The 25,498-nt window shown below is 44.1% G+C and overlaps 1 protein-coding gene across 1 annotated transcript in view; it reads left to right on the top strand.

Annotated features, from left to right (window-relative positions):
* LOC147455940 (NAD(P)-linked oxidoreductase superfamily protein) overlaps positions 1-21,825 on the top strand; it is a 32,793-nt gene extending 10,968 nt beyond the window's left edge. The window contains exons 2-5 of the mRNA XM_086514570.1: positions 20,175-20,403; positions 20,499-20,798; positions 21,020-21,148; positions 21,433-21,825. Coding sequence (XP_086370696.1) covers positions 20,175-20,403; positions 20,499-20,798; positions 21,020-21,148; positions 21,433-21,570 — 796 coding nt within the window. The 3' untranslated portion in view covers positions 21,571-21,825. The remainder of the gene's footprint in view (positions 1-20,174; positions 20,404-20,498; positions 20,799-21,019; positions 21,149-21,432) is intronic.
* Positions 21,826-25,498: the final 3,673 nt, after the last annotated feature.

Raw genomic sequence — 25,498 nt, 5'->3', positions numbered from 1 at the left:
GAGTTAGATTGAATTTCCTTACTCCAAACTTTCTCCGGATAGCAACGTATACTTCGAGGAGAGGTAACAAAAGTTCGTTGTTTCTGTGTTCAATGGTTCCCATCCCACCGCGTGGATTAGATTCTATGTACACTGAGGTGTACACTTTCAGCTTGTATTGCTGACTCCACCATCTGCTGCAAAGTATCTTGCAGATGCGTCTACAAAATTCGGCCAAAAGTCCTTCGTCCGAGATGACGGGATTTCTTGGCTATGGTTTTGGATTGATGCTCATGGATATCTTTTGGGTTCTGAAGGATCTTGAGCATTTTGCTCCTTGGATTCTCTAGGTTCTTGAGCATCATGCTCTTGTCGCCTTCTCAGAGAATCCCAAGTCTAATGTTGACTTCTTGCGGAGAGAAAAAAAATTTCCAACTCTGCGAGCTTTTCTTGTAGGACTTCGGTTTCCGCCTGCTTACTTCTCCCTTGGCTTGTCATGGCTTCTTCCCGTATCTTCCCAGAGTCGTCCTCCTTTACAAAGAAAGAGAGGAGACCATGCTCTGATACCACTGTCACAAACGGGAGCGCATAACAATATAAAATATACTCGGATAAATAGAATTTATCACTTAATACTGAAGCCAAAGGATATAGAGAGAAATAAATAGAGAGAGAGATAGAGAGTGAGAAGATCGACACAGTACTGGGGACCAGAAGATGGGCTGGTCCCCCCCCTCGTAATAGTATCTTTATTACTGAGGAGAAGTCTTTACAAGCACTTGAACCGAACGTATTACCGTGTTTGTTCTAGAATAAGACTTGATGGTTCCCGGAAGCCTCGGCTTCCGATTCCTAGGGCAAAACCCTATTCCAAGGAACATCCGTTCCATATTCCAAATCCTTGAAAACCAAGGTTCTCGCCTCTGGATCTCACCTTCCAGACTCAGGGCATGATATCCCTGCAACTCTCTTTTCCAACTTTGTTTCCAGAGTCCTCTTCCCGCAGAACAACTCTGCTTTCCCGGACACGAAGTCCTTACTTGGGAATCCCAACTTCCGGATCACAACTTGAGAGACTACCTCTCTCCGATCCGTGGATCTACTTCCCAAACTCGGGTACGAAACCCTTGGGTTGATCTAGCTCTAGTTCCTCAGAGCGCTTTTCTCCTGCAGAGGCTCATGTCTTCCTGTGCTCCTACTCCCTCACGAAGAGGAAGTACACCTGCAATCAAATACTTAGAGATCATAACATGAAAATCGTACCTTTAAAGTCGCGATGCTCGTAACGCAACTCGGTTCTCGAAAAAGCAATTCTCCGGAAGAGATCTCTACATAGAAAATCCTCTCTTCCAATCCTACACACAAAAGAGGTGTGTTCTCGGGTTCCTTCTCGTAAATCAGCCCCGTCTTCGACGTTTTAGGGCTGAAAACAAGAAAAACAGCAGCTTGTCGTGCTGGAAACACGCTGCGTAGGCACTTCTTCGCGAGGGAACTCGCGCACTGGGTCTTGGCGACATCGGGTACACTTGGGGCGGGCATGGATATCACCGGCAAACGTCTTCTTTGCTGGTGAACTCTGAAGCAGCATCTCCTTCTTGCAAAAACTGATCCTCCCCTCTGAGTGAGGGCATGTGATGCTTTTATAGCTCCTAGCAACGTGCACGAATAGCTGCTCGCGTAGAGATCGCGGCCGTTTTTTTTTTTTAAATATAAAATTTTCATTTTTTTTCGTTGTTCTTCCAGAAAAAGAGAGAGAAAACGTTGGCTGATATGTTGCCTTATTTATCAGATGGCTGGCCACTTATTAAATGGGCGGTCGGCGTATTTTAAAACTAGTCTGAATCTGCCCAAAAACTCAATAAAACCTTATAAGTTAAAAACAATGCTTTCACAGCGCTTCCCAGACGTCCCTGGATGCAATCACATGCACAATTGCAATGTAGACATAAACTTCCTCACGGGAAAGCATCTGCTTTCCCGAAAGGCAATCCCGCTTTCTCAGAAAGCATATGTTTTTCCTCAAAGTTTCCTCTGAACCCATCTTTGCTCAAGTGCTTGCTTTTCTTGTGCACAATTCTAACACAGTTCGGAATTTCCTCTTGACTATGGGTATCCCCTTTCCGATGCACCCGTCACCCACCTTGTGACGCATCAAGAATACCCATCACCTAGTCCTTTCCTACCGAACTTACGGTACAATCTCCTTCACGATGCTCTATGTCACCCATCCTATGACGCATCACAGATGTCCGTTCTCGGATGGTCGGATACTTCTTTTCGATGCTCCCTGTCACCCATCCGATGTGACACATCAGAAGTACATGTTCCTGGTGGCCTTACAGATATTCCCGTTCTCAGTGCTCCCGTCATTACTTTGAATGACGCACTAGGAATACTCTCTAATCGGATGTCTCCAGTGAGAAAAACCCTCACTTAAAATTCCAATAATTCATTTAGAATTATTTGTCCTTGGGGTTCCAAGCGAGAAAACCCTCTCACTTATAAATCCAATAATTCATTTTGAATTATTTTTCTGTAAGTTAAAGCCAATTGAGTAACAATAAGATGGTCGGTTCGGTGGTATGCTTCCAGGTATCAGATCAATGGTATGATCTTCAGGACGAGCAGGTGGTAACTCGTGTGGTAGGCCCTCTGAGAAGCAATCGGCGTGAGAGTGGAGAAAATCTTGGCGTTCTTTATCAAGTTTAGACATATCCTCATCACTCAACTCTTTCATAAAGATCAAGTAAACGAACAAACTGGATTTCATTAATTTAGAAATGGCGAAGCTGATACAATAGGGACAGACTCGCCCTTCAGTTTAATGTCAAGTACAATGGTTCTGCCCTTCTCTGTAGTCAATGTCGCTTTCCTCGCCCGATAGTCGACCACGACGTTGTTCTTGTGGTACGAGGGAATTCCCAAGAGAACATCACAACCTTCCATAGGTGTTGCTAATTGGACTATTTTCTAATTTTTAATGATTAATTTCTTTCTCTAGGATATTTTATTGTGTACACTAAGAATTGTTAAAAGATTGTAGCTACAGGAAGTGCCATCAAGAACGGACAACTCTGATGTGTCATTTGATGGGTGACGGTAAACATCGTGAAGGAGTTTCCATAAGTTCGGTGGAAAGGGCCGGGTTACGAGTGCCCCTGATGCGTCACATGATGGGTGACGGGTGCATCAGAAAGGGGGCATTCCGTAGGCTGAGGAGGAAATCCGAACGGAGTAAGAAAATACGCGTAAGAACGCAAGCACAAGAATAAAGATGGGTTCAAAGAAGCTTTTTACGAAAAGCAGGAACTTTCGCGGGAGGGCACATGCTTTCCCGCGAGGAAGCTATGTCTGCATTGCATCTGTGCCGTGTTCTACACCTGGGGACGCCTGGAATGTGTTCGTGTAGCATTGTTTTCACTAACTGAGTGAGTTTTTAAAGTTTAAACAAGTTCACACTTTATTTTATAAAGTGGCCGGCCACTTTTAAGTTACCGGTCCCTTTTATTAATAAAATAAAGCATCCCCAAAATCTTACGCAAGCTGTACGGATGGGTTGAAAACAGCTCTCTCTCTCTCTCTCTCTCCTCTCTCTAAAAGTGCCAGAAACAGCGAGCTCTCTCTCTCCTCTCTCTAGAAGCGCGAGAGCTTCTGCTTTTGTGCCCTATTTCCGTCGGGTGCACGGGCCTACAAAAAGGCAGCAAGCGTTACAGTTTGGCAGGAACGCAAGGAGCAGCAGAAGTCCCAGCGTTGAGGATTCTGGAGCAAGTGCTTGCGACGGAAATCTGCAAGTGTTCGTGTGACGACTGAGTACGGAGGTCGCTTTTCCGAGCAGGGAGCTACATGTATAATTTGTTGATACGCATTGCGAGCTGTTGCTTTGTGTGGTTTGTTTTGCAGGAATCTCCCTTCTTACGGGAAAGTCCCTCACGGCAAGTACGGCTTCGCGCCTAAGTCCCTTATGGGAAAGTATGACCTTGTGCCTAAGCCCTTTACGGGAAAGAACGACCTTCGGGTCTAAGATTACAGAACGGAGGGGTTTCCTCGGGTTCTTGTGCTTGTATACGAAGTCTCCCTGAATAAAGAATACTCTTTACGGGGGGGGACCAGCCCATCTTCTGGTCCCCAATACTGTGTCGATCTTCTCCCTTCTCTCACATTTGCAAAGTATTTTATTTTTCAGATTTCTAAGTGCTCGTGTACGCTCCCGTTTTGTGACAATAGGCATTATGTAAAAGTCCTTATGCCCCAAATACCTTGACAATGCAACCGAAGTTTGCCAATGACAAGTGTAATGGCTACGTCCCTGCCGGGTGCTGCTAGAACAGCCTCCGCAAGTGGTTCCATCCGATCGGGATCTCGAGCTGTGCCGCCAATTCCGGTGAAATGAAGTTGGCCTTGGCTCCTCCATCAAAGAAGATCAGGGCCTCTTGGTCTTTCACTTTGCCCCAAGCTCGACAAAGTTCTGTACTCTCGTTCATTGTGTTGGGATCGGTACCCACACAATCTGGAACCGGTCCTGTTTTCATCTTGCCTTTCTTCCACGTTCCTCAACTGCTCTCGAACTCTCAGGCCCTTCGTCGTCCTTGTTATTCTGTTCTTTTTGTGCCTTTTTAGGGCACTTCGCGGAGATATGTCCAGGTTCCCCGCATCCAAAGCACTTCCCCTCTCTGATGAAGCGAGCTCTCTCCTGAGGAGTAAGCTTGGGTCGTGCATCCTTCTTTTCTGGGTTACTCTTTCTCTTTCTACTTTCATTTGCTGAAGTCTGTTCGGCTCGTTGTGTCATGACCTCATCGGTGGGGTAGGTCAGGCTGTCAGAGTGAATGGCAAAACCCCGTTTCGCATGACTCATCAACTCCTGAATAGAAGCTGACTTCTGCTTCAAGCAGTGATCTCAGATCTTTGTAGGTAGACCCAAGGTAAACCGCTCAATCTGTTCTCTGAACGAGATCTTCTTGAATGAAGAGGCGGGTAGAAAAGAGCTCCAGAATTTCTCGCAATAAGCGTCCATTGTATCTTTCTTGGTCATCCGAAGATGGTTCCAAGCAGCTCGTATATCGCGTTTATACTCTTGAGTCAGCCAAGAAGAAATAAAAAGCTTCTTAAATTTTCCATTTAACTGGCGTAGTCTTGTTTAAAAGAAGCGTGGACCGCCAAGTTCGAGCATTCCTGTAACAAACTGCTGACGTGTCAAAGCCTAAAGAATGGAGTCAACTTACATAAGCCGGCCAAGGGGCCTAAACCCTAAGAAGAACAAGTAACAGAAGAAGAAGTCCTACCAACTTATGGGGACCCCGTTAGATGGGGCCCCAAGTGACATAAAGGATTAAAATAAAGCAGGATCCGGACACACGCCAAAACTGACGACGTGGCAGATTTCGGAAAATTGCGCTGGCATGATGACGTAGCAGGTTATACGGATTTCCGCGTTTTGCGTTGGCTGGTGACGTGGTAGGTTGTACGGCTTTCCGTAAATTACGCTGGTAGCTTTTAACATTGCTTTTTGGACCATAAGCTTTTGAGTTTTAAAGGCTTTTTACTGTAAACTGCTTTTGGGGCCTAGGGCCTTTAAATATGAGGTTAGGGCTTATTCTTTGGTATGCTTCCTGGAGAAGGTGCAAAGTCTGGAGTACCGGCTTGTACTGTGTTGATGCAATATAAAGAAATATCGAAAGGGGCGCCAAGGTTTGGGGCCAATACTCTCTGGGGTGGAATTCCGCCACTCCGTGTCGCGTGTCGTCTCTCTTTCAATTCAGTTGTTACTGAAGTGTTAAAAGTCTATTCAGTCTGTTCTTTTCTATTGGCACGTGGTGCCCCTCTTGTGAGAGTGGTATGAGAGCATCAGGCGTGTGCTTTTCTGAAAGCATACCGGTTCCACAAAAGTGCAGAAAGAGCAAATGAGAGACTTTATGCGAGGTATCTTCGCTCTCCAACCCGGGCTTATTAGCCACTCTCACTCTTACTTCATCGCGCATCAGGTGTGTTCCCCTCTTCACCGCTCATGTCTTACTGGGCATAAGCCATTAAGATTACTTGCAAGAGAAGGATCCAAGATTTGTTTCGAGCTGATGTTTTTCTCAGAAGCAGTGCCATGCAGATGTTGATGTCTACAGCTACCAAGCAGCACACTCCAAGGACTTGGCAAGCTTTCAAGAAAAATTTTGCCCGAAGTTATATGGTTTCTGACATCTTCCTTCGGAGTGCAACTTTTGGCAGAGTGGGGTATCTTGAAATGCTTGCCATGGAAATCCTAGCAGATTATAACTTGAAATTTCTCAACATCTCTCAGTAGATGTTTAAAAAGATGATAACCTTGGTGGTTCGGTGCGATTGCTATCTTGGGACTACCATCGCTGCCAAAGAAACACTGTTTGTCCAAGAGCTGATGGACCATGCTGTGCTCCGCTACGACCTTATGGAAGAAACCTAACCCTAATTTTCGGTGTAGGTTTTAGGATGGAAAGTCAGTCGACTTTTCGAGCTCGGCTGATGTCGAGATTGCTTTTTTTAAGTTTGCATTTTGTCTGAGAATCTGTTTGAGAACTTGTTTGGTGATCCTGTTTGGAATTTCTTTGAAATGGATGGTATCTGTTTTGAACCTGTCTTGGTGCCGATTTGAATCGTTTGACTCTGATTTTAATACTGGTTTCAAGGATTGGTGATTTTACTCCCCGGTGGAGTAGTGAGAAATTATGTTTGAGAATGTTTTTTTCACTCATGGCCCGGACCCTTGTGGTTATTCGTGAAGGGAGTATTGAATGATTGAAAAGTGTTGTTTTTTTTACTCATGGCCCGGACCCTCGTGGTTGTTTACGGGGGGAGTATTGTTATTGTGACTTCCGGCCCGGACGTGGATGGTTATGCGGGAGGAGTATTAAGAAGTCTGAGCAGTGGTTACTCTCAACCCCTCCAAACAACGCAGGCTGCGGTCCGGGGGGCGTTTGTTTGTAAAAGGCCTCTATATCTCCCGGTCCGGACCTTTTTAGGTTATGCGGGAGGAGTGATGAGGGAGTCGTTGAATGTCTCCCGGCCCGGACCTTGTTAGGTTATGCGAGAGGAGTGTTCATCGGCAACTTTATGTTTCTTTGTCTTGTAACATGCATATGTGAGCATTTGTGTTGCATTGTGATGTGCCAACTACTGAATATTCCTAATTGGATGAGATTGCCGGGGTATGTAATTTTAGTGCATCAAGACACTCGTGGAAGATCAGTACGGTCTGGGTGTGATGGCTAATTTTACTACGCCGGAATATCAGGAGTTCCGATCTGGACGAAAGGAGAAGCTAACTCCTTGATCAAAAGAGCAGAAAGGAGAAGCTAACTCCTTAATAAAAAGAGCAAACTGATTGTCCCTTGGAATTTTTTTTTGAGCTAACTTGAATTGTTTTGTAGATATGCTGTAATCGCGGACGATTACTCTCGTTCAAGAAGGGGAGATGTAACAAACTGCTGACGTGTCAAAGCCTAAAGAATGGAGTCAACTTACAGAAGCCGGCCGAGGGGCCTAAACCCTAAGAAGAACAAGTAACAGAAGAAGAAGTCCTACCAACTTATGGGGACCCTGTTCGATGGGGCCCCAAGTGACATAAAGGATTAAAATAAAGCAAGATCCGGACACACGCCAAAATTGATGACGTGGCAGATTTTCAAAAATTGCGCTGGCATGATGACGTGGTAGGTTGTACGGATTTCCGCGTTTGTGCTGGCTGATGACGTGGCAGGTTGTATGGCTTTCCGTAAATTACGTTGACAGCTTTTGGCATTGCTTTTTGGACTAGAAGCTTTTGAGTTTTAAAGGCTTTTTACTGTAAACTGCTTTTGGGGCCTAGGGCCTTTAAATATGAGGTTAGGGCTCATTATTCTCTGGTATGCTTCCTGGAGAAGGTGCAGAGTCTGGAGTACCGGCTTGTATTGTGTTGATGCAATATAAAGAAATATCGAAAGGGGCGCCAAGGTTTGGGGCCAATACTCTCTGGGGTGGAATTCCGCCACTCCGTGTTGCGTGTCGTCTGTCTCTTTCAATTCAGTTGTTATTGAAGTGTTAAAAGTCTATTCACTCTGTTCTTTTCTATTGGCACGTCGTGCCCGTCTTGTGACAATTCCCCTTAAAGTAAGAGGCAGCTCTTTGAATCTTAGAGTGCTCTGAGTAGCGTCCTCCCGCGAAAGCGATGTCAAAGTGCTGTACAAAAGACAAAGCCTTCGAAGCATCTCTATATCCCGAAAACGTGTCAAATTTAATTGACTGTCCACCTTCCTTAAACTCTCGGACCTTCTTGCTTTTATCTTCCAGGAAGTCATATTGGTTGGCTTTATAAAAATTCTTCTTCTTTGCATAAAAGTTGCTGTCGTCAAAGTCTGAATTGTCTGTAGACGAGTCCTCTGTAGAACTGTCACTCACTGGGCGAGATTTAGACTTCTTTGCCTTTTTCTTGCCCTTTCCGAAGCGTTGTTTCTTGCTTCGCTTTTTGCCTTTGCGGTCTTCTTCGCTCGAGTCAGATGAGCCAGAAGAACTGTCAGAAGAAGAAGAAGAATTGGGTACTTCTTCAAATCGAACACGCTTCTTCTGTTTCTTTGCCTTTTCAAATGTCGACTGACGACCCAAATAACCCGGGAAGTCAGTGCCTTTCTTCTGCTTTTTGCCGCGCTTTTTAGCTTTGTTTTGCTCGTCAAAAAGCTGAGCAATCCGTGCATCAACCACTTCTTCTAATTCCTTCTTTGAATATTTCTTGTGAGCAGAAGGTTTCTTGAGAGCGGGTTTTGGGGGTGGTGGTGTGGTTTTCTGCCATTTCGCATGCACTTCCTAAAAAGAAGTCTCGCTCATATATTTTGCAAATTTTGGGTCCTTCGCAAAATTGAGCATCATCTTTGTTGTATCGGCGATCAATTGACGACGCTCCATCTCTTGACGCTCCGCCTGAGTAGGCCAAGGCGGGCCATACTCCTTACCGGAATCGTCGTTGTGATCCCTTGCCGCATCTCCGGATGCAGAGGGAGTCGATTGGTCCTTGCGTGAAGCCATAGGTCCCGCGAAAAAAAATTTGGGATTGGATTTTCCGTAGAAGAGAAATCAGCCGTGCTTTGATACCACTGTAACAGACTTGGACACTCCAAGTCAAGAATCTACCACGACAACACCAAATAACCACTTCAAAACAGTTCACAGTTCACAATTGATTCAACACTGGCCCGGGCGGAGTTCCGTGCCTAGAGATATTGGCCCCAAAGACTTGCGCCCCTTTCGGTATTTCTTTTTGTATTAATCTGAGTTCAAAGTACAAGAGTGCGGGCAGGCACTCGCACTTAGACTCTGCGTCTAGATGCTTTGAGTTGTGAGAGGCCTGCTCACATATTTAAAGAGTACAAGGGATGCCAAAAGCAGCGCCCCAAAAGCTTCTTTTTAAAAGCTGAAAACTTAAAAGCTTCTATAAATAAAGTAGAAGGAATCTCTCTCTCAAGCTCTTATGCTTTATAAAGCAGCCTTCTAAAAGCAAGAGTCTCTCTCTCTTTCTCATGCTGTTTTGCGTAGCAAAAAGCAAGGCCAAAATCTGAAGTAGGCTGCCGCAAAAAGCACCGTAAATCACGGACGTCCGTACTATTGCCACGTGGCCAATCCTCCGTAGTTTATGGGATAGTCAGACACGTCAGCATTTTCTGATGCTCTTTGGGGTTCCCACAGGGTAGAGAGTATCTTCGAGGGTCTGTAGGGTTGATGTGTGTTGCAATGGGCAGCCACGTCATCAGTTTGTGACATTTTCCTCCACTTCGGGTTGCTCATCTGGCTCTCCATCATCGGGCACATCGCCTTTAAAAGGCTTCAAGAGACTCACATGAAAAGCATTGTGAATCCTCCAAGTATCGGGCAGCTTCAGTCTAAAGGGGACATCATTTATCTTTTTGGAAATCTGGAAAGGTCCATAGTATCTCATGCTAAGCTTTGGAAATAGCCGCTCCTTTCCCTTTTTCTCTCTTAGGCGTGCCTTCTCAAAACGTAAGAGCACCCAATCGTTCTCCTTTAATTTCAAATCGCGATGATGTCGATCTGTTGCCTTTTTGTGTCTTTCTTGAGATTTCTGCAAAGCCTCCCGGACCTTGGCAAAAGCCGTGTCCAAGTCCCGTGTGTCCTGTGCGACTCCCCTCTTGTGCATACCCGTTGCACCAAATTCCGCCCAAGCTGAGTTCGGGGTTCGATTTGGAATAGACTATGCTAAACCAAAAGCTTCAAGATAAAGGTTCACAATCTGAGGAGTGTCTCCCACGTTCTCCTCCTCCGTCCACTTCGCACTCAATGCGGGATAGTTCTTGAATTTAACCAAGAACCGCCTTATCATTTTACCTTTTACCTTTCTATTTTTATGTGCCAAAATTTGTTATGGAGCGAGTATCTCCTCGTTTTCTATAGCAGACTTAGACACTCCAAGTCAAGAATCTACCACGACAGCACCAGATAACCACTTCGAAACAGTTCACAGTTTACAATTGATTCAACATTGGCCCGGGTGGAGTTCCGTGCCTAGAGATATTGGCCCCAAAGACTGGCGCCGTATTTCTTTTTGTATTAATCTGAGTTCAAAGTACAAGAGTGCGGGCAGGCGCTCACACTTAGACTCTACGTGTTAGGTGCAATGGAATGAATATTTGCGCTTTGCTCAAGATGAGTGCTCCGAACTGTGCTCAAGGTTCCTTTTCGTTCTTATGGAAGGGAGAGCCTTCCGTTCTTAAGGAGAGAATGCTATGATCACAAACAAAGTGAATGGACACTGTGCGTGCAAGTGTATGAGACTGAGAGAAAGAGAGAAGAGAGATACGACACTAGAGACGTTGTAAAACCCTCCTCCGAAGCAGGTTTGACACGTACGGTCACGTACGACTGGTACATGTACGAAGACGTGCGGTACTAATCGAACTAAAAAAAATTAGACATACGATGACATAACGTACGATGCAAAAAAAAAAAAACATGCGTCTTATACACTACAAGAGAGACTAAACCAAGAAGTTTTCAAACTCAGAAGTTAGAACATGATAGATCATATGAGTCATGATATAGATGATAGACCTTAGTACTTAGGACTAAATACTTGTAGCTTAAGTCTTACAAGTTAGAACATGAAAGATCTGTCCATAGACATTGGAAACTGGAATGTCTGAAGAAAGAAGAATCATGATCTCCAAAGTGGTGGCGGCCATAGTAGATACGCTACCTGAGCCTCGCCACACATAGGTCATGATTGTTTGAGCCAATACAACCATTGGGCTCTTGGTCAAATGCAGTCGAGATGCAAAACAATCCCACACCACAAATCGTCCCTGCACCAAAAAAAAAAAAAAAAAAGTCATGTATGGAACGTACGAGTCGTACGGTACGGTACGGAACGTACCGTACGTCGAACGTGGACAACCCTGCTCCGAAGGCCCCACTCTCGTTGGCGAGAGTGGTCTACTATTGATTGCACAAAGTGGTACAATGATGATGCATGGAAACTGATGCAACTTGGGACTATGTCGGTGACGACGACGATGACCTAAAGGCTGAATTCTGCAATCTTCTAACTGCTGTCCATAAAATCGCTATGGCTGAAAATCTGGGATTGATTCAGGCTGCTGAAAACGCTGGTTTTGGCTGCGTTTTGAGAGGCTGAAAATGATGATCTTCTGCAAGTATCTAGGGCTGAATCTGCTGCTGCCTTGAATGCTGAAAACGCTGGTACCATTGCTTCACCGAAGGCTGAAAATGAAAACGCTGGCAGTCCCTTGTAGCGTTAGTGAAAACGCTAGGTATCTGGGTATGTTGGCGATGAAGGAAACTGAAAACGCCAGGCTAGGGAACTGTGGGAGATGACAAAACGTTATGCTTGAGAGGTTGGCAATGAAGGCAAAGCTGAAAACGCCAAGTGCTTGTGGGTGCTGAGGGGTTCTTGCTGAGAGAGAGGGAGTACATGCTGCCTGGGGGCCTGTTGTGCTCCTTGCTCATCTGCCAAAGAATGCTAGCTTTGGTTTGCTTATATATTTTCTTACCCAATTTGCCCTACCTACTTTTGTTGGAAAGTCACTTAAATTAATAAGTGAAAAATGTCAAAAATAGGGAAAATAAGCTGAATGCATTGGAAAAATCCCCTAATTGATTCTAATGGATTCTGATGGGAATACTGATGATCATGCTGTGTGCAACCAGAGGATATGCATCTATGCTAAGTGATTGGGCATGCACAGTCTACGAATAGACTCACAAAAGTGCCAGATCACTTCTAACCTAGACTGACTGGACTTGACGGAAACCATGTCATGGTGTAGCTTGTCCACAGACACATAGGGTTGGATGTGTCATGTGACATCCCCTCCTTTTCAAAGTGAGGTGCTGGTACCGAACTGTATGGCGTCGAGGGAGATCACCAATAGCATCCGGAATCCTGGAAGGGACTCTTCGCCGGCCCCACTCTGATGTGTGGATCGTGTGGTACTTGAACTTCATAAAGGTCTGCAACGCTTGCTTCTTGGGCCGCGTCGAAAGCGACACAAAGTCTTCTGTGGCTCCTTTGATGCTTCAACTTTGTCGAGCGTCATGCTTCTTTCTTCTTCAAGAATCTCCATGGCTGAAAATTCATGAAACCATTTCCAACACAAAACCATGAACATACCTATTTTATGTAAAGTGAGTGGAAAAAATGTTGTCTTCTCTAAAGACTGTGCATGCAATGTAGATGAACCAAGAGACGGAGTGCCAAACCGTTCACCACACACACGTAAACAATGAGATCGAATCTTTCTCTTATGATCTAGAGCAATCAACTGTGGCAATTCACAACTGAAATGCCCATGCTTGGTGTTCATACTTTTATGTGTTCTTTCTACGAATGTGTCATGCCAAGGAAGAGACATGGAACGCGACTTCCTTACATACATACTTTTCAGCTTTTCATGAAAAATTCGCATATATTCGTGCTCATCCATGAGAGAAACGTGCTCAACATACAGTATGTCATGCCTAGGAAAAGGGATCACATAAAGATGCTGACTAAAATACAGGAAAGGATCACGAATGAAACATTCGAACAATGCGTGCGTATCAATCATGCGAACACATAATACTTCTTGGGAGGGTTCTTTGGACCTAGGCTCGAGAGCCAAGATCGATCCTTCGTGATTGATCGAATCTGCAACGAGGTTAGCTTCGCTAGAAAAAGCATCAACTAACACTCCATCCTTGTGAACAATCACATCTTCTTCATGCAACTCATCATGCTTGTGAGAAATTACATCTTGATGATGCAAAGCATCATGCTTATCTTTATCATCCAAATCATCATGCTGCTCACAATCATGCAAATCCGGTGTGTCATGCTTTGGAGAAAAAGAGACTGAGAGAGTCTCTTTCTCATGAATTCGTTCAATCTTGTCCTGCATATTAGAATGAGAGATGGAGAATGAACAATGTTCTCTCCATTAATGAGAATGGGAGAATCACTTTTGGCATTGAGAGTGAAAGTGTTAGTCAATGAGAGGGTTAGCATCACGAAACCTTCGAATGCCCAAAATCATATCACATCCTGAGAGAGGAGAGACAACAAATCTTCTAGTGAAGGCAGCTTTTTGAATTGCAAACAAGGGAAGAAAGCCAGAGACCTCGATAGGAGATCTCGGACTAACTTCGAGGCGGGCTCTCTCAACAAGAGAGGGCTTGATCACATCATGCATACTACCTGGGTCAAACAATATGACAAAACGTTGCCTTGACGCACGACCATAACATTTAATGAGAGAATCATCAATGGGAGGGTCATGAGAAACTTGGGGCACACTCATGTTATTATTAATTGCATTGACAGAGGAAGTGGGTTCTGTGGATTCTTTAGATTCATTCGATTCAAGCTTAGGACATGTTCTTTTCATGTGACCCTTAATGTGACAATGAAAACAATGACCTTCCTTAGAATAAGTGCTTTGCTCTTCCGACGTGATGTATCCTCCTACAATTCCTTGTGCTATCTTTTCATCTGGAGTAAGCTTAGGTTTAGCAATTGTGTTAGCCTTACCCTTAGATTCATTGGAAGAATTCTTTTCTGAGAGATTGTTGGAAGATTGGTTAGAAGAGAATACTTAAAACGCGGAACTTGAGTTCTTGAGTTTCTTGGGTTCTTGAGTCCTTGAGGGCCTTGAGGTTCTTGAGGTTCTTCTTTAGCTTGCAATCTGTGTTAGAGAAGAATCTTCTCTTACCCGAGCTCTACTCTTCCTTGCGAGCGTACCCCTTAGTGGACTTGCGCTCACATTAAGGTTGCTTTTTCCCACCTTACGTCGATCGACCGACCGCTAAGTGCATGGTCCGCTCTCAATGAGTGAAAAGAGGAACAAGAGGAGGTTGGACAAGCCCTTCTTTCTTGGGTTATCTGTCACTCTTCAAAAACACGATTAGGAATCGACACGCTCAAGTGGACTTGGGTTACGTGCGACCGCAACAAGCAAAAAATTTATTGTGGTTCTTTCCTTGAGTGATATAGAACACTGCCAAAGCTCTGATACCAATGTAAGGTGCAACGGAAGTGAATGTTGAACTTTGCTCAAGATGAGTGCTCCGAACTGTGCTCAAGGGTTCCTTTTACTTACGGAAGGGAGAGCCTTTTGTTCCTTTAGTGAGAGAGTGCAAATGATCACAACAAAGTGGGTAAACACTATGAATGAAGGCGCTGAGACTGAGAGAAAGAGAGAGAAGAATACGACACCAGAATGTTGTCAAACCCTCCTCCAAGGGCCCCACTCTCTATGGCGAGAGAGGTCTATGCTATTGATTGCACACATCTCATACAATGGTCTAAATGCAATGGACTTGCCGACGATGTCGACGACGACGACGATGACGATGACGACGACGACGAGATGGGCTGAAATCTAAAACGCTAAGGGCTGAAATCTGCAAATCTTCTATCTGTTGAATTCTGACTCTATGTCGGTGACAATGGCGACGACGATGCGTTGTAAACGCAGATGCTGAAATCTGCGAATGGCGGGCTGAATCTGCAAATGCTGGCTGGTCTGACTGTGCGGTGAGGATCGGTTTGGGGGCTGCGGTGCGGAGTCTGACTGCTGAAAATTGAAAACACTGATGCTAGGGATGGTCTTGTCGTCGAGAATCTGCAAAACGCTAGCATGAACTGCAACTTGCAAAAACGCTAGGCTGATCTGTTGCTTGCAAAAACGCCAGGGCTGATCTGCTATCTGCAAAACGCAAGGGCTGATCTGCATCTGCTAAAAACGCTAGGCTCAATCTGATGCCAAAATGTTGGTCTTGATCTGCAGTTGGCTGGAAACGCTAGGCCTCCTGCCGGTCTTGTTGAGAAGGTGCCTGTGAGTTTGTGGACTCTTGTTGTCTCTTCTGCCAGAAAGTGCTAGCGCTAGGTTTCTTAAATAGTCCCTTGCAAAATTGCCCTACCTAGTTTCCAAACAAAGTCACTTATTAATAATAAGTGAAAAATGGCTAAAATAGGGAAAATGGATTCTATGCACTGTAAAATGCTCATGATGGCTCCCGACTGTAATCTGATGATCATGCTGTGTGCAACCAGAGGATATGCAACTACTCTAAGTGCGTGGACATGCAGGGCCTGCGAACAGACTCACAAAGGTGCCAGAACACTTCCTAAGCTTACCTGAACCCTAGACATGAAGTAGCTTGTTCACATGCACATAGGGTTGGATGTGCACGTTATGCGCAAGGACAGAGACCTAGATTGATTTCTAGGAGGATTATTCTTCTCGGGATTGAGAAGGTGGTATTGAGTTAACAGATTCTCGGAAAGACGTAAATGTACGTGGCTCGTTACTTTGATGATTGGTGAAGGATATCTTCGAGGTACTAGAGGAAGGACATGAACCGGTAAGTATTGAATTATTGAAATTTTGTTTAATTTAATTTTTAAGTTCTCTTTTGAGAAAGGACTAGCTCAACTCACTATTGAGCAAGATTTGGAATCTTTTCAGTTTCTCCCTGGCAGTTCAATTGGACCTCTACAGTTGAGGACAACTGTTTATAAGTGAGAGGGATGTTGCTTAATTGGCTTTATCTAACAGAAAATAATTCTAAATGAATTGTTGGATTATAAGTGAGGGTTTTCTTGCTTGGAACACCAAGGTAAAATAATTATAAATGAATTATTGGAATTTTAAGTGAGAGCTTTTCTCACTGGAGACATCCGAGTACAGAGTATTCCTAGTGCGTCATTCAAAGCAATGATGGGAGCATTGTGAACGGGAATATCTGTAAGGTCACCAGGAACCGGTACTTCTGATGCGTCATAGGATGGGTGACATAGAGCATCGTGAAGGAGATTGTACCGTAAGTTCGGTAGGAAAGGACTAGGTGATGGGTATTCTTGATGCGTCACAAGGTGGGTGATAGGTGCATCGGAAAGGGAATATTCATAGTCAGGAGGAAATTCCGAAGTGTGTTAGAATTGTGCACAAGGAAAAGCAAGCACTTGAATGAAGATGGGTTCAGAGGAAACTTCGAGGAAAACAGATGCTTTTTGAGAAAGCGGGATTGCTTTATGGGAAAGCAGATGCTTTCCCGCGAGAAAGTCCATGTCTGCATTGCAACTGTGCATGTGATTGCATTCAAGGATGCTTGGGAAGTGGTGTGAAAGCATTGTTTTTTGACTTAAAAGGTTTTATTGAGTTTTTGAGCAGATTGATACCATTTTTAAAAGTGACTGGCCGGCCACTTAATAAGTGGGCATCCACTTGGAAAATAAAGCAACAAAAACCAGCCAAAGATTTTTCTCTCTCTTTCTAGCAGAACAGCGCCAAACCCCCCCCCCCCCCCCCCCCCTCCCCCCCAAAAAAAAAAAACGGCCGCGACCTCTATGCGAGCAGCCAATGCTCTGCTATCTTTGCCGTGGCCAGGGAGCTATAAAAGCATCACACGCCCTCTCCCGAGGGGAGACCAATTTTTCTCTCTCTTTCTAGCAGAACAACGCCCAAAAAAGAAGAAAACCGGCCGCGATCTTACGCGAGCAGCCAATGCTCTGCTATCTTTGCCGTGGCCAGGGAGCTATAAAATCATCACATGCCTCTCCCAGAGGGAAGACCAATTTTTGCAAGGAGAAGATGTTGCTGCAAATTTCAGCCGCAAAGAAGACGTGCCTGTGATGCCTATGGCTGCCCCAAGTGTACCATATGTCGCCAGGACCCAGTGCGCGAGTTCCCTCGTGAAGAAGTGCCTACGGAGCGTGTTTCATCACGACAAGCTGCTGTTTTTCTCTGTTTTCAGCCCATAAACGTCGTAGACGGGGCTGATTTACGAGAAGGAACGTGAGAACACACCTCTTTTGTGTGTAGGATTGGAAGAGAGGATTTTCTATGTAGAGATCTCTTCCGGGGAATCGCCTTTCGAGAACCGAGTTGCGTTTCGAGCGTCGAGACTTTGAAGGTAACGATTTTCATGTTATGATCTCTAAGAATTTGTTTGCAAGTGTACTTCCTCTTAGTGAGGGAGTAGGAGTAGAGGAAGGCATGAGCCTCTGTAGGAGAAAGCGCTCTGAGGAATTAGAGCCAGATCAGCCCAAGGGTTTTGTACCTAAGTTGGGAAGTTGATCCACGGATCCGAGAGTGGTAGACTCCCAAGATGTGATCTGGAAGTTGAAATTCCCAAGGGAAGGACTTCATGTCCGGGAAAGCAGAGTAATTCTGCAAGAAGAGGACTCTGGGAATAGAGTCGAGAAAGAGTTGCAGGGATGCCATGCCCTGAGTCTGGAAGGTGAGATCCAGAGGCGAGAACCTTGATTCTCGAGGATTTGGAATAAGGAACGGAAGTTCCTTGGAATAGGGTTTTGTCCTAGGAATAGGAAGTCGAGGTTTCCGGGAACCATCAAGTCTTATTCTAGAACGAACGTGGTAATATGTTCGGTTCAAGTGCTTGTATAGACTTCTCCTCAGTAATAAAGATACTTTTTTTTTTGGGGGGGGGGGGGGGGGGGGGGGGACCAACCCATCTTCTGGTCCTCAGTACTGTGTCGATCTTCTCACTCTATATCTCTCTCTCTATTTATTTCTCTCTATATCCTCTGGCTTCGGTACTAAGTGATAAATTCTTTTTATCCGAGTCTATTTTATATTGCTATGCGCTCCCGTTTGTGACAGAAGCCAGACTGAGCAGTCTGCGTTGTGAAGATCCTCTAAGGAGAGGAAAGGCCAGACCAATCTGTTTGTGCCATCCTGCCTGTATCTCCTGCCTCCAATCCTCGGATATCAACCAAAACAGAAGGTTGGAGGCAAGAGATACAGGCAAGACGACGCAAATCTGAAGGTAGCAATCCAAATGATCAGGAGTGTAGAAGAGCAATTGCACTACCATCCAAGCCAAGCTCCGGGTGACTCCGAATGTAGTCGCGTAATGATGCCTGATCTCCCGCATCTTGCAGGTAAACTCTCCAAGATAGTCTAAAGAACTGAAGTCCCACTCGAGTGTGTAGATCCAAGCAATGAACTTGTCCAAGAAGAGATCCAAGATTCTCTCCCTAAGTCCATGTAGATGCTCCTATGTAAGCAAGTGATCTGACGTGTCGAGGTCAAGTGGTAAGTGTCTGTCCACCCAAGATGGTGGTGTCCTCTCTGGGAATGTCGGAATCCCATATGCCATGAGCATGGCCATATCTCGTGTGTGAACTCCTCTGATGAGTGCATAGGTGTGTCCATAGCAAACCACAAGTCACCACCCCCTCTGGAGTGTGCAACCGCCGAATGATGGCTGGAATGAATGGATCTCGCAAGGATCGTACGCCCGTAGATGATCAAGCCGATGTCGAAGATACTGTGTACTGCAACAGTCACTGAGAGACCGCACGGACCACCACCACATGGTGTCCTGACAGGAGGTAACTTCTTCCTGTGTGAAAAACACAAGCCATGTGGCTGCTGTCCACCCAAAAACGCAACTACGAGGTGATGAAAATGCTGAGCGAATTTCAGAGTGCTCGTGTGCACCCGGCATAGCCCGGAGCATTGCAGATGGTCTGGCATGGATGGTGAATCAAAGTAGGCGCCCCAGATGGGCTGAAAACAGAGAAAACAGCAAGCAACACAAAGCTGAAATCTAATGATGAGGATTGTGTTGGCAATGCACCGGATGCAAGGCCAGAGGGTAGAGGCAAGACCAAGGAGGTGAGGTGTCAGGCGCTCCCCCCATGCCTGGCTGAAAAACGCAGGCAGCACCACCAAAAAACGCAAGCCCCTGACTGGGACAAAAAACGTAGATGGGGTTGGGGGAACTCTTTGCGAAAAAAACGTCCGAAAGTGGCTATGAAGGCCAGCGCTGGCAGCCAGCAGCAAAAAACGCAAGTAGCAGGGCATTCCTTTGCGAGAAACGCTGTCCATATGATGGCGCCACCCCCTCTTGCAGAGATCATTGGCTGTTTTGCAGAAAACGTTGGCTGTTGTGATCGCTTGGGAAGATGAACCTCATGCTGAAATGCGCCTTGGAACACCGCAAAGCTTGAAGCTGCTGATACCATGTGAACTGGCTCTGATACCATGTGAGTGCGATCAGCGCCCCATGACTACCATGAGCAGAAGACCCTCAGTACAATCAGTGTATGTGTGGAAGTGGGTACCCCCCTGGCCCCATAGGTAGGTGCCCAAGGGGAGGTAAGGCAAAGCCTGATGAAAATCCCCACGACCCAACAGAAAAATGATATATGGAAATATATGTTGGTGCCCGGACAAAAGTGGACGGATGGCCCCAAACTCGCAAAGGATGTGCTCTGTTTTTTCTTTTTCAATCCTAGGATGGAAATTCTCAGTTCCAGCTTCAATTGCTCGTCTATTGGGTATGCACCAGATCAGGTGCCTAGTCTTTGGCTTACTTTAGGATTTAAGAATTTTTTTCATTTGTCTTTTGTTCGTGGTACTGTGTGGGGTCTGAATTCTTGGATTAAGTCTTTGTTCAGTCTTATCCTTGTGATTGTTAACGTGGAGTAATTATTTCTAAGTTTCAGTCAAGTTTGCATAAGCCTTCTCTAAAAGCGTGTTTAAGTAAATAATGTTTGGTTTCTGTTTTTTTGTTTAGAATTGAATAAGGTGCTTTAGTTTTTCTTCTTTATGGGTTTTCTTGTGCGCCTTGCTTTTGCGTCTTTGTGAGTGCTTAGTGTAAGTTCAGATTTTCTGACCTTATGAAGATATATACGACAAAGATGAAATTTTGATTTCCAGGTATTATGGTGGCACACTAGCAGAGCAGGTGCTTGGTAAAGCGCTCAAAACCCTCCCTTTGCCTCGAGATAGCTACATAGTGTCATCAAAATGTGGGCGCTATATTGATGGATTCGATTTCAGTGCGACGCGTGTGACCCAAAGTGTTGATGAAAGTTTGGCGCGTTTGAACCTTAGCTACATTGACATCATGCAATGCCACGATATCGAGTTTGGATCACTCGACCAGGTATTTGCCTTCAGTACAAACCTACACATTTCTTGTTTTTAAGAATTGTTGTGTAGGCATTAAGATTCTGAACTTATCATCTTTTGTGCTTGCAGATAATCACAGAAACTATCCCAGCTCTTTTGAAGCTTAAAGAAAGTGGGAAAATACGTTTCATCGGTATCACTGGGCTTCCTTTGAAGATTTTTAAATATGTCCTTGAAAGAGTGCCAGAGGGAACCATAGATGTTGTCCTTTCATATTGCCACTACAGCTTGAATGACACCGCTTTAGAAGATTTGATACCATATTTAAAGAGCAAAGGAGTTGGGATTATTAGTGCGTCCCCTTTGTCCATGGGACTTCTAACAGGGAATGGGCCACCATCATGGCATCCTGCTCCCAAGGAATTGCAGGTAAGGCTCTACTTTGCACGGAATTTGGAATATTACAATTGTCAGTGAATGAACTCTGGTTCATTCAATCGTAGGATTGCATGTACATCTTCTTGCTTGGTGTCTGATTTGTGCGTGCGTGCACATAGTGAATGAGAAGAAAAAGTTCATGCAAGTGTGACACACGTGTACATGATGTCTTGTTGTGAAAGGATGTATTGCCCTGACCAAGTTTATATCAGGCTGCATGTGCAGAAGCAGCAGCCTATTGCAAGAAAAATGGACAAAATATTTCCAAATTGGCTATACAATTTGCATTGGAGAATCATGATATTGCTACCACACTCGTTGGCATGAACTCCATGGAACAGGTAGGAGCTAAGAGAATCTTGGACTGCGTATTTACGATTGTCATAAGATTTCCAATGATAAGTTTTGAGAACTATCATCTGTGCCTCTGTTGTACGCTTCGCTTTATGGTCTTGGATTGAAGGTTTGCTTTATATACTTGTATCGAAGCAGTCACTATACTGCAAGTATTAACTGTTCATTTTTGCATATGTTAAGGGTTGTGATCATATTTGATCATTTTGTGCTTTTCACTTGTCTTGTGTGGTGGTTTTGACAGCTATTGATATGGTTTTGTATCTTACAGGTCAAAGAAAATGTGAGAGCTTGTATAGAGATACAGAATGGTCAGTTGATGGAAATGGCCATTCTCAAAGATATCAAGGGTATCCTTGAACCTGTGAAGAATCTAACATGGCCTAGTGGAAGAGAAGAAAACAATTGAGTAACTGTAGCAACATATAGTTGTTCCCAAGTCGCGTTGTAGTTGGCAATTTTTGCGAATTTCCATGCATGCATCAAAATAAAAGCCACAGAAAGCTTATATGAAAAAAGTTTCAACCCATAAATCTTGGTCAATTGAGCACACATCTATGAGACCATGCTTTGATTTAAGCGTTCATAAGATTTGTTTCAGAGGTTTATGAAATTATGTTATGGGTGCTTCTAAATTCTATATGCTATTAAGCTTTTTCTGCTATTTGTGTATGTTTCGCTGCCAATATATTCTAACCCATGTCCAGATCTCGTTCTAAATTCTATCGTATTTTTTCATTAAGTGTGAAGGAACTTACCTAGAATGTTCAATGTGAGGCATTGACTTGTGAAAGGAAAATAAGTTCATCTTGCATTCTATTAAGGTTTACAAGTTGTCACCTAGTCTTCCAAGGAAAATGGATGTAGCTTATTTGCAACAGATCTTAACTTACTCATGTCTGTCTTCAACTTAGTCGCCCAAATTAAAACGCTGTTGCTCATATTGCTAAAGTCACTTCTTGTGGAATAGAATACAATCATACATTTTCCATAGTGGATTTTGGAAAGGACAATCATTTTGATAATATTTTAGGATGTATGTTCATTCAACATCTCAAAATGGTCCAAGATTGGGGTTATGGCCACATGTACTTAAGGAACAACAAAATGACAACCAAACTAAACCTAAAAGATCACTCTTATAGGATGTCAAACCTAGAAGAATTTGACTCAAGCACCAAGGGTGGATTGGAGATCCTTGAATGGCTACAATAAAAAAAACCATTTGAATGTGTGATGCATTGAACAAGATTCAATCTAGAGGGCCAAAATAGAGGCCCATAACAATGAAGAACTCATACACCACCATGGACAACACAAGTTCCAAGTTCAGCAAAGAGACACCCTAAACACTCCAACAAATTGCCTTGCCAATGGTTGATTGGCATTAACCACGTCTTTGACTTACGTCCTCAACTTCATCCACAATATGGCTTGGAGATTTAAAGCTTAGACCATCAAGTTCAGTGAAAAATTAAAAACAATTGATGTCCCTTGCCAAATTGTTGTAGCTTAACGAAAGACAATTGTGAATGTAGCTTAGTCACAACTAATGTCCATCCACTATCTTCCCCTTCACTAACACTTTGAGGCAACAAACTTACGGCTAGGGGGTCCAACACCAAGCTACCCTTGACAACAACCCTCCTCATTAGTACTAAAACCTTTGCATGAGCGCCAGGTTAGTGTAGGAATGTACACACCTTAGGGTTCAAAGCTATCGCATTGTACTTTTAGTCAACCCTTGCTGGCCGGTTGTAGTTGACTAGCAACCGACAGGGTCTACCTTTCCACGGAGGCATGCAAGCCGTTATTCAACCAACACCCCTTACACCACCTTCCCCCGTCTCCTTCACATTTCCGCTCGGTTTTGGCTACGCTACGACACTTCTTCATAGAGCCCCGACTCAACCAACATGACTGATCATCGAAGTAGCTAGGCTAATGAGGTTAGCATCCTTTTGATAGAACCACATCAAGGTGACAACAACACCTCACTTCAAGAGCATGGCTTACATCCACAATAGAGCATGACAATGCTAGTGCATAGACAAGCCACAGCATACCACCAACATCTGTAGTGTTGCAACACCACAACACACACAAGTAACAGATCTTGTGAAAAATGAGAGAGAGAGAGAGAGAGAGAGAGAGAGAGAGAGAGAGAGAGAGAGTCTCTACGCCACCCTTGACACAAAGACACTTTGCTTGTCTATGGAGCCTTACTGCCCAATACCAACCTTACAATCTTTGCCTTAAACCCTAAAAGCATGGTGGTAGAAGCAATCCCCACAACCAATAACAGTACTTTTGCCTAAACCATTGCATTGGCACCATACCCTGATCATGATGGCCAATTCAATGTCCTCAACAAAAAAAAAGAGAGAGAAGTTGGCTTTCTTTGCACCTACTACCACTTGCACTCCATGGTAATTGTGCTATCATGCCAGCTAGGCCAAACTCGCATTGCACTCCATGGTAATTGTGCTATCATGCCAGCTAGACCAAAAACAGAAGGCTTCTATATTTGAAGGAAGATGTCCGCTTCCTCTTGCTTATGATCTTGATAAAAATACATGGCAACTTTTGCCCTTCAACCAGAAAGTAAACTTTATGGGTCTCTTTTCCTTCAAGCCTTCAGTGACATTTCATGTGTGAAGTCATAGCTTGAGCCATCTCACCCTCTCCCATGTAGTTTATCCTTAACCCTGGCCTAGGTTGCTCTTTATAATTATCATCATAATGACGATTGGGTACAGGGGGAAGTTTGCTATAAAGAGTTGTCATTGAGCTAGATGAGAAGCCTCGCTGCAAAATAACTCCTTTCGCCATGCCCGATATAGCCCTAGGAAAACATAGTTTCGACTGTCGTGAAGAATTAGGAAAAGATGAGAACTCTTCAATCCTTGAGCATTTTGAGGTCATTTCACCTATTCAATTACAAAAGGACAAATTCAAGATGATGAGGATTGACCTTTGCTTAGCACACATCTATGAGATCATGATTTGATTTAAGAGTTCATAAGAGTTGTTTCAAAGGTTTATGTAAGTATGTTATGGGTGCTTCTAAATTCTATATGCTATTAAGCTTTTTCTGCTATTTGTGTATGTTTCACTACCATTATATTCTAACCCATGTCCAGATCTTGTTCGAAATTCTATCGTATTTTTTCATTAAGTTGTGAAGGAACTTACCTAGAATGTTCAATGTGAGGCATTGACTTGTGAAAGGAAAATAAGTTCATCTTGCATTCTATTAAGGTTTACAAGTTGTCACCTAGTCTTCCAAGGAAAATGGATGTAGCTTATCTGCAACAAATCTTAACTTACTCATGTCTGTCTTCAACTTAGTCGCCCAAATTAAAACGTTGTTGCTCATATCGCTAATTGAACAAGATTGAACCTAGAGGGCCAAAATAGAGGCCCATAACAATGAAGAACTCACACACCACCATGGACAACTCAAGTTCCAAGTTCAGTCAAGGCTCTATTGAGTTTCAATTTGTAATTCACATCTCCCAAAACTTACTAAGTAGAGTTAGTTTACCTAGAATTATTTTATTAGTGTCCGATCAAACAATGTATATGTAAACCTTATATATATAACCTATTTTTGGAGATGTGAAAACACTTCTTGCTCCATCTTCAACCTAGAGCTCCCACGCTTCCAAGCTCTCAAGATCAACCTCTTATGGTTTGTATGCATTTGCATGCTTGCTATGATTGTATGGTGTTGGGGTTCTTGTAATAAAAACTATCCTTCCTTTCCATTTGATCATGTTACCTCTTTCTCTTTGTTTCAAGTGAAGGTACATGTGTGTGTGTGTGTGTGTGTGCGCGCGTGTGTGTGCGGTCCTATGTGCATGCACTTGCTTCCATTGAGATAGATGATCCCTACATGGTGTATGTGTGCGTTCCCTTGAGTATGGATGTCCATATTTTTGCCTTCTACGTTCGATTGATGAGAGAAAGGCAGATAAGAGAAAACCCCGTTGTAGCTTCACTCAAGGGAACAGATGAAGTCTACAAGACTTTAGAAAAGAGGAATAAAGACCTTGAACTTGAGTTGAAGCTTGAACAAGCACAAAGACGAGACCTTGCATTGATGTGAGTACAAAGAGAAGAGAAACTGCTCAAGGAGATAGAAGAGAGCCAGCTAGCTGCTGAGAGAAGGACATATTTTTTCCTTCTACGTTCGATTGATGAGAGAAAGGCAGATAAGAGAAAACCCCGTTGTAGCTTCACTCAAGGGAACAGATGAAGTCTACAAGACTTTAGAAAAGAGGAATAAAGACCTTGAACTTGAGTTGAAGCTTGAACAAGCACAAAGACGAGAC

This window comes from Adiantum capillus-veneris, chromosome 6 (assembly GCF_014529385.1).
Source record: "Adiantum capillus-veneris isolate H3 chromosome 6, ASM1452938v2, whole genome shotgun sequence".
Lineage (NCBI taxonomy): Eukaryota > Viridiplantae > Streptophyta > Polypodiopsida > Polypodiales > Pteridaceae > Adiantum > Adiantum capillus-veneris.
The sequence above is the reverse complement of the archived record's forward strand: the minus strand, read 5'-3'. Positions and strand labels throughout refer to the sequence as shown.